We start from the raw sequence: 13,267 nt of genomic DNA, 5'->3' as shown, positions 1-13,267 counted from the left end.
GTGGGTAACTTGGGCACTATATGGTGGTAGATAGCACTGTCACTGATGATATGTTGGTAGCTACTAGCTTGAACACTCGTCATATAACATCGTATGGTGGTATGTTGGGAGGTTTGGCACTGTATGGCAGTGGTGTGTTGGTAGCTTTGGCCTTTTTGGAGGCGGCGGTGTCGTCGTGTGGCCCTGTATGGCGGCGGCGGTGTCGTCGTGTGGCCCTGTATGGCGGCGGCGGTGTCGTCGTGTGGCCCTGTATGGCGGCGGCGGTGTCGTCGTGTGGCCCTGTATGGCGGCGGCGGTGTCGTCGTGTGGCCCTGTATGGCGGCGGCGGTGGCGTCGTGTGGCCCTGTATGGCGGCGGCGGTGGCGTCGTGTGGCCCTGTATGGTGGCGGTGTCGTCGTGTGGCCCTGTATGGTGGCGGCGGTGTCGTCGTCGTGTGGCCCTGTATGGCGGCGATGTCGTCGTCGTGTGGCCCTGTATGGCGGCGGCGGTGGTGTCGTCATCGTGTGGCCCTGTATGGCGGCGGCGGTGTCGTCATCGTGTGGCCCTGTATGGCGGCGGCGGTGTCGTCGTCGTGTGGCCCTGTATGGCGGTGGTGTCGTCATCGTGTGGCCCTGTATGGCGGCGGCGGTGTCGTCATCGTGTGGCCCTGTATGGCGGCGGCGGTGTCGTCGTCGTGTGGCCCTGTATGGCGGCGGCGGTGTCGTCGTCGCGTGGCCCTGTATGGCGGCGGTGTCGTCGCGTGGCCCTGTATGGCGGCGGTGTCGTCGCGTGGCCCTGTATGGCGGCGGTGTCGTCGCGTGGCCCTGTATGGCGGCGGCGGTGTCGTCGTGTGGCCCTGTATGGCGGCGGCGGCGGTGTCGTCGTGTGGCCCTGTATGGCGGCGGCGGCGGTGTCGTGGTGTGGCCCTGTATGGCGGCGCCGGTGTCGTCGTGTGGCCCTGTATGGCGGCGGGGTCGTCGTCGTGTGGCCCTGTATGGCGGCGGCGTCGTCGTCGTGTGGCCCTGTATGGCGGCGGCGGTGGTGTCGTCGTGTGGCCCTGTATGGCGGCGGCGGCGGTGTCGTCGTGTGGCCCTGTATGGCGGCGGCGGTGTCGTCGTGTGGCCCTGTATGGCGGCGTCGTCGTCGTCGTCGTGTGGCCCTGTATGGCGGCGGCTGTGTCGTCGTGTGGCCCTGTATGGCGGCGGCGGTGTCGTCGTGTGGCCCTGTGCGGCGGCGGTGTCGTCGTGTGGCCCTGTGCGGCGGCGGTGTCGTCGTGTGGCCCTGTGCGGCGGCGGTGTCGTCGTGTGGCTCTGTATGGCGGCGGCTGTGTCGTCGTGTGGCCCTGTATGGCGGCGGCGGTGTCGTCGTGTGGCCCTGTATGGCGGCGGCGGTGTCGTCGTCGTCGTGTGGCCCTGTATGGCGGCGGCTGTGTCGTCGTGTGGCCCTGTATGGCGGCGGCTGTGTCGTCGTGTGGCCCTGTATGGCGGCGGCTGTGTCGTCGTGTGGCCCTGTATGGCGGCGGTGTCGTCGTGTGGCCCTGTATGGCGGCGGCTGTGTCGTCGTGTGGCCCTGTATGGCGGCGGCTGTGTCGTCGTGTGGCCCTGTATGGCGGCGGCTGTGTCGTCGTGTGGCCCTGTATGGCGGCGGCTGTGTCGTCGTGTGGCCCTGTATGGCGGCGTCGTCGTCGTCGTGTGGCCCTGTATGGCGGCGGCTGTGTCGTCGTGTGGCCCTGTATGGCGGCGGCGGTGTCGTCGTGTGGCCCTGTATGGCGGCGGCGGTGTCGTGGTGTGGCCCTGTATGGCGGCGGCGGTGTCGTCGTCGTGGTGTGGCCCTGTATGGCGGCGGCGGTGTCGTCGTCGTGGTTTGGCCCTGTATGGCGGCGGCGTGTGGCCCTGTATGGCGGCCGTGTTGTGTGGCCCTGTATGGCGGCGGCGTGTGGCCCTGTCTGGCAGTATGATCAGGCAGTGTCAGTCGTGGAGCATGTAATTGGCTGCGGTTCTAATAATCCGGCACGTTGTCCCCCTGATGCCGGACTGTAGGACTCTCTGGGTGTTGGGACACTTGATGACCTTTGACCAGACTTGGCTTTGTGATCCTCTTGGTCTGTAAACAGCGCGGGGTCAGAGGTCGCTATTGTGCAAAGAGACTTGGCCAGATCTGTGTCCCCCGCAGCCGATAAACAACCTGAAATATCCCAGCGTCATGTGACCAGCTGAGTGATGGTCTGCGGCAGATGTCACCCACCAACACTGAGCCCGCCCCCTGTGTCTTATACACGTGGCTGATCGGGGGCCCCCGCTGTCACTTATACACATGGTGGCTCGGGGGCCCCCTGCTGTCACTTATACATGTGGTGGATCGGGGGCCCCCGCTGTCACTTATGCACGTGGCTGATCGGGGGCCCCCGCTGTCACTTATACACATGGTGGCTCGGGGGCCCCCGCTGTCACTTATACATGTGGTGGCTCGGGGGCCCCCTGCTGTCACTTATACATGTGGTGGATCGGGGGCCCCCGCTGTCACTTATACACGTGGCTGATCGGGGGCCCCCGCTGTCACTTATACACATGGTGGCTCGGGGGCCCCCGCTGTCGCTTATACATGTGGTGGATCGGGGGCCCCCGCTGTCACTTATACACATGGCGGATGTATTACAGACCCCAGTTATTATAATGGCAACAACAAAAACATTTCTGCACCATAAAGTATTCAACCCCCAGCCATGTGACCTGTAAGCACTCAGCATACCAGTCAGCGGTCACCCATCAGGATGCCAGTAGGGTAGGGCGCCCGTCCCCATGTCCGATCTCACATGGATAGTGACTACACCTCGCTGTATACTAGAGCGCCCCCTACCTGTCCCAGTGTATTTAGTTATAAGTTGGGCCAGTGTTCCCCAACCAGGGTGCCTCCAGCTGTTGCAAAACTACAACCCCCAGCATGCCCGGACAGCCAAAGGCTGTCCGGGCATGCTGGGAGTTGCAGTTTTGCAACAGCTGGAGGCACCCTGGTTGGGGAACACTGGGTTGGGCAGTGTGTGTCCTGGTGGCCCGGACTCCTCTCATGCTGCACATTCTTCACATGTTTCTGTAAGAGCCCCGACCCCTCTGCTGGGTTTAACCCCTGAGATTCTGGGCTCCTGGCCGGGTATCTGGAACCGACACCAGGATCTACAGATAATAGGATTGTGTCACCGCCCGTCCCACCACACCCTGCACTACAACAAGTACTGCGCAGACACAGCTCTGATCCAGTGTGATGTAAGGTGCAATATACACTGACCCTATAACGTATTACAGAGGGAACCATCACTGACCCTATAACGTATTACAGAGGGAACCATCACTGACCCTATAACGTATTACAGAGGGAACCAGCACTGACCCTATAACGTATTACAGAGGGAACCATCACTGACCCTATAACGTATTACAGAGGGAACCAGCACTGACCCTATAACGTATTACAGAGGGAACCAGCACTGACCCTATAACGTATTACAGAGGGAACCATCACTGACCCTATAACGTATTACAGAGGGAACCAGCACTGACCCTATAACGTATTACAGAGGGAACCAGCACTGACCCTATAACGTATTACAGAGGGAACCAGCACTGACCCTATAACGTATTACAGAGGGAACCATCACTGACCCTATAACGTATTACAGGGGGAACCAGCACTGACCCTATAACGTATTACAGAGGGAACCATCACTGACCCTATAACGTATTACAGAGGGAACCAGCACTGACCCTATAACGTATTACAGAGGGAACCAGCACTGACCCTATAACGTATTACAGAGGGAACCAGCACTGACCCTATAACGTATTACAGAGGGAACCAGCACTGACCCTATAACGTATTACAGGGGGAACCATCACTGACCCTATAACGTATTACAGGGGGAACCAGCACTGACCCTATAACGTATTACAGGGGGAACCAGCACTGACCCTATAACGTATTACAGGGGGAACCAGCACTGACCCTATAACGTATTACAGGGGGAACCAGCACTGACCCTATAACGTATTACAGGGGGAACCAGCACTGACCCTATAACGTATTACAGGGGGAACCAACACTGACCCTATAACGTATTACAGGGGGAACCATCACTGACCCTATAACGTATTACAGGGGGAACCAGCACTGACCCTATAACGTATTACAGGGGGAACCAGCACTGACCCTATAACGTATTACAGGGGGAACCAGCACTGACCCTATAACGTATTACAGGGGGAACCAGCACTGACCCTATAACGTATTACAGGGGGAACCAGCACTGACCCTATAACGTATTACAGGGGGAACCAGCACTGACCCTATAACGTATTACAGGGGGAACCATCACTGACCCTATAACGTATTACTGGGGGAACCAACACTGACCCTATAACGTATTACAGGGGGAACCATCACTGACCCTATAACGTATTACAGGGGGAACCATCACTGACCCTATAACGTATTACAGGGGGAACCATCACTGACCCTATAACGTATTACAGGGGGAACCATCACTGACCCTATAACGTATTACAGGGGGAACCATCACTGACCCTATAACGTATTACAGGGGGAACCATCACTGACCCTATAACGTATTACAGGGGGAACCAGCACTGACCCTATAACGTATTACAGGGGGAACCAGCACTGACCCTATAACGTATTACAGGGGGAACCAGCACTGACCCTATAACGTATTACAGGGGGAACCAGCACTGACCCTATAGCTGACCCTGTGACTGGTCCGCCGCTGACCCTGTGACTGGTCCGCCGCTGACCCTGTGACTGGTCCGCCGCTGACCCTGTGACTGGTCCGCTGACCCTGTGACTGGTCCGCCGCTGACCCTGTGACTGGTCCGCCGCTGACCCTGTGACTGGTCCGCCGCTGACCCTGTGACTGGTCCGCCGCTGACCCTGTGACTGGTCCGCCGCTGACCCTGTGACTGGTCCGCCGCTGACCCTGTGACTGGTCCGCCGCTGACCCTGTGACTGGTCCGCCGCTGACCCTGTGACTGGTCCGCCGCTGACCCTGTGACTGGTCCGCCGCTGACCCTGTGACTGGTCCGCCGCTGACCCTGTGACTGGTCCGCCGCTGACCCTGTGACTGGTCCGCCGCTGACCCTGTGACTGGTCCGCCGCTGACCCTGTGACTGGTCCGCCGCTGACCCTGTGACTGGTCCGCCGCTGACCCTGTGACTGGTCCGCCGCTGACCCTGTGACTGGTCCGCCGCTGACCCTGTGACTGGTCCGCCGCTGACCCTGTGACTGGTCCGCCGCTGACCCTGTGACTGGTCCGCCGCTGACCCTGTGACTGGTCCGCCGCTGACCCTGTGACTGGTCCGCCGCTGACCCTGTGACTGGTCCGCCGCTGACCCTGTGACTGGTCCGCCGCTGACCCTGTGACTGGTCCGCCGCTGACCCTGTGACTGGTCCGCCGCTGACCCTGTGACTGGTCCGCCGCTGACCCTGTGACTGGTCCGCCGCTGACCCTGTGACTGGTCCGCCGCTGACCCTGTGACTGGTCCGCCGCTGACCCTGTGACTGGTCCGCCGCTGACCCTGTGACTGGTCCGCCGCTGACCCTGTGACTGGTCCGCCGCTGACCCTGTGACTGGTCCGCCGCTGACCCTGTGACTGGTCCGCCGCTGACCCTGTGACTGGTCCGCCGCTGACCCTGTGACTGGTCCGCCGCTGACCCTGTGACTGGTCCGCCGCTGACCCTGTGACTGGTCCGCCGCTGACCCTGTGACTGGTCCGCCGCTGACCCTGTGACTGGTCCGCCGCTGACCCTGTGACTGGTCCGCCGCTGACCCTGTGACTGGTCCGCCGCTGACCCTGTGACTGGTCCGCCGCTGACCCTGTGACTGGTCCGCCGCTGACCCTGTGACTGGTCCGCCGCTGACCCTGTGACTGGTCCGCCGCTGACCCTGTGACTGGTCCGCCGCTGACCCTGTGACTGGTCCGCCGCTGACCCTGTGACTGGTCCGCCGCTGACCCTGTGACTGGTCCGCCGCTGACCCTGTGACTGGTCCGCCGCTGACCCTGTGACTGGTCCGCCGCTGACCCTGTGACTGGTCCGCCGCTGACCCTGTGACTGGTCCGCCGCTGACCCTGTGACTGGTCCGCCGCTGACCCTGTGACTGGTCCGCCGCTGACCCTGTGACTGGTCCGCCGCTGACCCTGTGACTGGTCCGCCGCTGACCCTGTGACTGGTCCGCCGCTGACCCTGTGACTGGTCCGCCGCTGACCCTGTGACTGGTCCGCCGCTGACCCTGTGACTGGTCCGCCGCTGACCCTGTGACTGGTCCGCCGCTGACCCTGTGACTGGTCCGCCGCTGACCCTGTGACTGGTCCGCCGCTGACCCTGTGACTGGTCCGCCGCTGACCCTGTGACTGGTCCGCCGCTGACCCTGTGACTGGTCCGCCGCTGACCCTGTGACTGGTCCGCCGCTGACCCTGTGACTGGTCCGCCGCTGACCCTGTGACTGGTCCGCCGCTGACCCTGTGACTGGTCCGCCGCTGACCCTGTGACTGGTCCGCCGCTGACCCTGTGACTGGTCCGCCGCTGACCCTGTGACTGGTCCGCCGCTGACCCTGTGACTGGTCCGCCGCTGACCCTGTGACTGGTCCGCCGCTGACCCTGTGACTGGTCCGCCGCTGACCCTGTGACTGGTCCGCCGCTGACCCTGTGACTGGTCCGCCGCTGACCCTGTGACTGGTCCGCCGCTGACCCTGTGACTGGTCCGCCGCTGACCCTGTGACTGGTCCGCCGCTGACCCTGTGACTGGTCCGCCGCTGACCCTGTGACTGGTCCGCCGCTGACCCTGTGACTGGGCCGCCGCTGACCCTGTGACGACTGGGCCGCCGCTGACCCTGTGACGACTGGGCCGCCGCTGACCCTGTGACGACTGGGCCGCCGCTGACCCTGTGACGACTGGGCCGCCGCTGACCCTGTGACGACTGGGCCGCCGCTGACCCTGTGACGACTGGGCCGCCGCTGACCCTGTGACGACTGGGCCGCCGCTGACCCTGTGACGACTGGGCCGCCGCTGACCCTGTGACGACTGGGCCGCCGCTGACCCTGTGACGACTGGGCCGCCGCTGACCCTGTGACGACTGGGCCGCCGCTGACCCTGTGACGACTGGGCCGCCGCTGACCCTGTGACGACTGGGCCGCCGCTGACCCTGTGACGACTGGGCCGCCGCTGACCCTGTGACGACTGGGCCGCCGCTGACCCTGTGACGACTGGGCCGCCGCTGACCCTGTGACGACTGGGCCGCCGCTGACCCTGTGACGACTGGGCCGCCGCTGACCCTGTGACGACTGGGCCGCCGCTGACCCTGTGACGACTGGGCCGCCGCTGACCCTGTGACGACTGGGCCGCCGCTGACCCTGTGACGACTGGGCCGCCGCTGACCCTGTGACGACTGGGCCGCCGCTGACCCTGTGACGACTGGGCCGCCGCTGACCCTGTGACGACTGGGCCGCCGCTGACCCTGTGACGACTGGGCCGCCGCTGACCCTGTGACGACTGGGCCGCCGCTGACCCTGTGACGACTGGGCCGCCGCTGACCCTGTGACGACTGGGCCGCCGCTGACCCTGTGACGACTGGGCCGCCGCTGACCCTGTGACGACTGGGCCGCCGCTGACCCTGTGACGACTGGGCCGCCGCTGACCCTGTGACGACTGGGCCGCCGCTGACCCTGTGACGACTGGGCCGCCGCTGACCCTGTGACGACTGGGCCGCCGCTGACCCTGTGACGACTGGGCCGCCGCTGACCCTGTGACGACTGGGCCGCCGCTGACCCTGTGACGACTGGGCCGCCGCTGACCCTGTGACGACTGGGCCGCCGCTGACCCTGTGACGACTGGGCCGCCGCTGACCCTGTGACGACTGGGCCGCCGCTGACCCTGTGACGACTGGGCCGCCGCTGACCCTGTGACGACTGGGCCGCCGCTGACCCTGTGACGACTGGGCCGCCGCTGACCCTGTGACGACTGGGCCGCCGCTGACCCTGTGACGACTGGGCCGCCGCTGACCCTGTGACGACTGGGCCGCCGCTGACCCTGTGACGACTGGGCCGCCGCTGACCCTGTGACGACTGGGCCGCCGCTGACCCTGTGACGACTGGGCCGCCGCTGACCCTGTGACGACTGGGCCGCCGCTGACCCTGTGACGACTGGGCCGCCGCTGACCCTGTGACGACTGGGCCGCCGCTGACCCTGTGACGACTGGGCCGCCGCTGACCCTGTGACGACTGGGCCGCCGCTGACCCTGTGACGACTGGGCCGCCGCTGACCCTGTGACGACTGGGCCGCCGCTGACCCTGTGACGACTGGGCCGCCGCTGACCCTGTGACGACTGGCCGCCGCTGACCCTGTGACGACTGGGCCGCCGCTGACCCTGTGACGACTGGGCCGCCGCTGACCCTGTGACGACTGGGCCGCCGCTGACCCTGTGACGACTGGGCCGCCGCTGACCCTGTGACGACTGGGCCGCCGCTGACCCTGTGACGACTGGGCCGCCGCTGACCCTGTGACGACTGGGCCGCCGCTGACCCTGTGACGACTGGGCCGCGCTGACCCTGTGACGACTGGGCCGCCGCTGACCCTGTGACGACTGGGCCGCCGCTGACCCTGTGACGACTGGGCCGCCGCTGACCCTGTGACGACTGGGCCGCCGCTGACCCTGTGACGACTGGGCCGCCGCTGACCCTGTGACGACTGGGCCGCCGCTGACCCTGTGACGACTGGGCCGCCGCTGACCCTGTGACGACTGGGCCGCCGCTGACCCTGTGACGACTGGGCCGCCGCTGACCCTGTGACGACTGGGCCGCCGCTGACCCTGTGACGACTGGGCCGCCGCTGACCCTGTGACGACTGGGCCGCCGCTGACCCTGTGGACGACTGGGGCCGCCGCTGACCCTATAACGACTGGGCCGCCGCTGACCCTATAATGACTGGGCCGCACTTCTTTCTCTCCCCACAGATTTTCTTCGGTTTTGGTGACGCCATTAAAGATGTCTGGACCGTGTGCGGCCCTTTAATGCCAGAGAAATCTCCCATGATGCCAAGTGTGTTATCCAGATGCAGGGGAACAGCACATGTAAGCACCGGACTCCGTCCCTCCATATTGGGGGTTACCTGTTAACCCTTTGTGATGACCCGTTCTCGTCAGGTGACGTCACTTTTGTATTTTTATATTTCAGGTATTTCAAACCCAAAAACAGCCCAAAGATGCCCCAAAGAGCTTCACCTTCGACTATTCGTACTGGTCACACACTATGGTAAGAGCCCGCTCTGTATGATCTGCGCGATGATCTGCAGGATCCCCTTCTCTGTATGGTGTGTGTGCGATGATCTGCAGGATCCCCTTCTCTGTATGGTGTGTGTGCGATGATCTGCAGGATCCCCTTTCTCTGTATGGTGTGTGTGCGATGATCCGCAGGATCCCCTTCTCTGTATGGTGTGTGCGATGATCTGCAGGATCCCCTTCTCTGTATGGTGTGTGCGATGATCCGCAGGATCCCCTTCTCTGTATGGTGTGTGCGATGATCTGCAGGATCCCCTTCTCTGTATGGTGTGTGTGCGATGATCTGCAGGATCCCTTCTCTGTATGGTGTGTGTGCGATGATCTGCAGGATCCCTTCTCTGTATGGTGTGTGTGCGATGATTCTGCAGGATCCCCTTCTCTGTATGGTGTGTGCGATGATCTGCAGGATCCCCTTCTCTGTATGGTGTGTGCGATGATCCGCAGGATCCCCTTCTCTGTATGGTGTGTGCGATGATCTGCAGGATCCCCTTCTCTGTATGGTGTGAGTGCGATGATCTGCAGGATCCCTTCTCTGTATGGTGTGTGTGCGATGATCTGCAGGATCCCTTCTCTGTATGATGCTACTGCTTTTATAGCGCCCTCTTATGTTGGAAATCATTTATCAGGTTTGAGCTGCAGTCTATATTAAAGTACTAAAACTCCCAGCATGCTCAGACCATGGTATGTAGGGGGTTATGGTATGTAGGGGGTTATGGTATGTAGGGGGTTATGGTCCTGCTCTCCCTCTACAGGAAGAAGACCCCAACTTTGCGTCTCAGCGTCAGGTGTACAAGGACATCGGGGAGGAGATGCTCTTACACGCCTTCGAGGGATATAACGTCTGTATATTCGCCTACGGACAGACGGGAGCCGGGAAATCCTATACAATGATGGGGAAACCGGAGAGCACACAGCATGGGATTATACCGCAGGTATGGAGAGGGGGTATGGGATTATACCGCAGGTATGGAGAGGGGGGTATGGGATTATACCGCAGGTAGGGAGAGGGGGGTATGGGGATTATGCCGCAGGTATGGAGAGGGGGGTATGGGATTATACCGCAGGTATGGAGGGGGGTATGGGATTATACCGCAGGTATGGAGGGGGGTATGGGATTATACCGCAGGTATGGAGGGGGGGGTATGGGATTATACCGCAGGTATGGAGGGGGGTATGGGATTATACCCCAGGTATGGAGGGGGGTATGGGATTATACCGCAGGTATGGAGGGGGGTATGGGATTATACCGCAGGTATGGAGGGGGGTATGGGATTATACCGCAGGTATGGAGGGGGGGGTAGTATGGATTATACCGCAGGTATGGAGGGGGGGGGTAGTATGGGATTATACCGCAGGTATGGAGGGGGGTAGTATGGGATTATACCGCAGGTATGGAGGGGGGGGGTAGTATGGGATTATACCGCAGGTATGAAGGGGGGGATATGGGATTATACCGCAGGTTTGGAGGGGGGGTAGTATGGGATTATACCGTAGGTATGGAGGGGGGGGGGGTAGTATGGGATTATACCGTAGGTATGGAGGGGGGGGGGGGGTAGTATGGGATTATACCGCAGGTATGGAGGGGGGGTAGTATGGGATTATACCGCAGGTATGGAGGGGGGGTAGTATGGGAATTATACCGCAGGTATGGAGGGGGGGGTAGTATGGGATTATACCGCAGGTATGGAGGGGGGGGGTAGTATGGGATTATACCGCAGGTATGGAGGGGGGGGGTAGTATGGGATTATACCGCAGGTATGGAGGGGGGGGGGGGTAGTATGGGATTATACCGCAGGTATGGGAGGGGGGGGGGGGGGTAGTAATGGGATTATACCGCAGGTATGGAGGGGGGGGGGTAGTATGGGATTATACCGCAGGTATGGAGGGGGGTAGTATGGATTATACCGCAGGTATGGAGGGGGGTAGTATGGGATTATACCGCAGGTTATGGAGGGGGGTAGTATGGGATTATACCGCAGGTTTGGAGGGGGTGGCATGGGATTATACCGCAGGGATGGAGGGGGGTGGTGTGGGATTATACCGCAGGGATGGAGGGGGGGGTATGGGATTATACCGCAGGGATGGAGGGGGGGGTATGGGATTATACGCAGGGATGGAGGGGGGTGGTGTGGGATTATACCGCAGGGATGGAGAGGGGTGGTGTGGGATTATACCGCAGGGATGGAGGGGGGTGGTGTGGGATTATCCTGACCTCATCATGTGTGGTGGGGGGAGGGGTTAGTACAGGAGCACTGGATATGATTGGTTCGTCCTGGTCATGTGATGAGTCTCTAATAATAATAATTTATTTTCCTTGTAGTTATGTGAAGATTTATTTGCCAGAATATCTGAGAATAAAAGTGTACAGCTGTCCTACTCCGTGGAGGTAATGTGTGTGTGTGTGTGTGTGTGTGTTTGTATCTTTTGCAATATCTATCTATAACCCCTGACCTGTTGGTGAGCTCCTTTGGTCTTCATTCTGCTGCCTGTTCAGTAATGCTCTCTAACAAACTCTGAGTTCTTCACAGAACAGGTGTATATTGTACTAAGATTAAACTAATCATGTGACTTGTAAAGACAATAGGTGGCACCAGATCTGTGTCTCACAGTAAAGGGGGTGAATACTTATGCACTCAACATAGATTTTTAGTTGTAAATAATTGAAATCTTTGTAATATTCCCCCCATTATGGTGATGGACTGTTCCGGGTTTGTCCATTATAATCCCAATGAAATGAATGTGTGGTTATACAAGGACAATATGTAGATATCCTTCTGTGAGGCAGCGGAGACCATTTTACTATCCCTCTCATTGACCCACCAGGTCAGCTACATGGAGATTTACTGTGAGCGTGTCCGCGATCTGCTCTGCCCTAAAAGTAAAGGTAACCTGAGGGTGCGGGAGCACCCCATCCTGGGACCGTATGTGGAGGATCTGTCCAAACTAGCCGTCACCTCCTACAATGACATCGCCGACCTCATGGACTGTGGGAACAAGGCCCGGTAATGTCCTGGGGAGACCCTCCTGTAGAGTGTGTGTTTGTGTGGGGGGGCCCCCCTGTGTCGTGTACGCGCCCCCCCTGTGTCATGTGTGCGTGCCCTCAGTTCAGCCACCGTGTGTGTGTGTGTGTGTGTGTGTGTGTGTGTGTGCACGTGCGTGCACGTGCATACGTGCTCAGTGCAGCCCCCTGTGTTGTGTGCTCAGTACTGCCCCCTGTGTTGTGTGTGTGCGTGCCCTCAGTTCAGCCACCATGTGTCGTGTGTGTGTGTGTGTGTGTACGCGCATACGTGCTCAGTGCAGCCCCCTGTGTTGTGTGCTCAGTACTGCCCCCTGTGGTTTGTGTGTGGCCCCTCCTGTAGTGTGCGTGGGGGGAGCCCCCTGTGTCGTGTGCGCGCCCCCCTGTGTTGTGTGTGCGTGCCCTCAGTTCAGCCACCATGTGTCGTGTGTGTACGCGCATACGTGCTCAGTGCAGCCCCCTGTGTTGTGTGCTCAGTACTGCCCCCTGTGTTGTGTGCTCAGTACTGCCCCCTGTGTTGTGTGCTCAGTTCAGCCCCCTGTGTTGTGTGCTCAGTGCAGCCCCCTGTATTGTGTGCTCAGTGCAGCCCCCTGTGTTGTGTGCTCAGTACTGCCCCCTGTGTTGTGTGCTCAGTACTGCCCCCTGTGTCTTTTACATGTGCGCTCAATACAACCCCCTGTGTCTTCTCCTCAGCACGGTCGCTGCCACCAACATGAACGAGACGAGCAGCCGCTCACATGCTGTCTTTACCATAGTCTTCACTCAGAAGAGACACGATGAGATGACCAACCTAGACACGGAGAAGGTGAGTGCAGGAAGGTGGGCTCACAAGCCGCCTCTTCCATCATGGAGACGTGTCATGGCATCCTCTTCTCTCTGTGCCGCAGGTCAGTAAGATCAGTCTGGTGGATCTAGCAGGAAGTGAGAGAGCAGA

General features: G+C 60.7%; 1 protein-coding gene across 1 annotated transcript in view; it reads left to right on the top strand.

Annotated features, from left to right (window-relative positions):
• Positions 1–452: 452 nt before the first annotated feature.
• The window catches only part of LOC130340389 (kinesin-like protein KIF1C), a 37,633-nt gene continuing 24,818 nt past the window's right edge, over positions 453–13,267 (top strand). Inside the window, 9 exon segments of the mRNA XM_056554175.1 lie at positions 453–2,014; positions 9,025–9,110; positions 9,214–9,227; positions 9,229–9,291; positions 10,070–10,249; positions 11,638–11,703; positions 12,141–12,319; positions 13,027–13,138; positions 13,221–13,267. The exon segment at positions 13,221–13,267 is cut by the window's right edge and continues 31 nt beyond it. Coding sequence (XP_056410150.1) covers positions 453–2,014; positions 9,025–9,110; positions 9,214–9,227; positions 9,229–9,291; positions 10,070–10,249; positions 11,638–11,703; positions 12,141–12,319; positions 13,027–13,138; positions 13,221–13,267 — 2,309 coding nt within the window.

Source organism: Hyla sarda, unplaced genomic scaffold, assembly GCF_029499605.1.
Source record: "Hyla sarda isolate aHylSar1 unplaced genomic scaffold, aHylSar1.hap1 scaffold_59, whole genome shotgun sequence".
Lineage (NCBI taxonomy): Eukaryota > Metazoa > Chordata > Amphibia > Anura > Hylidae > Hyla > Hyla sarda.
This window is presented reverse-complemented; position numbering and strand designations above follow the sequence as displayed.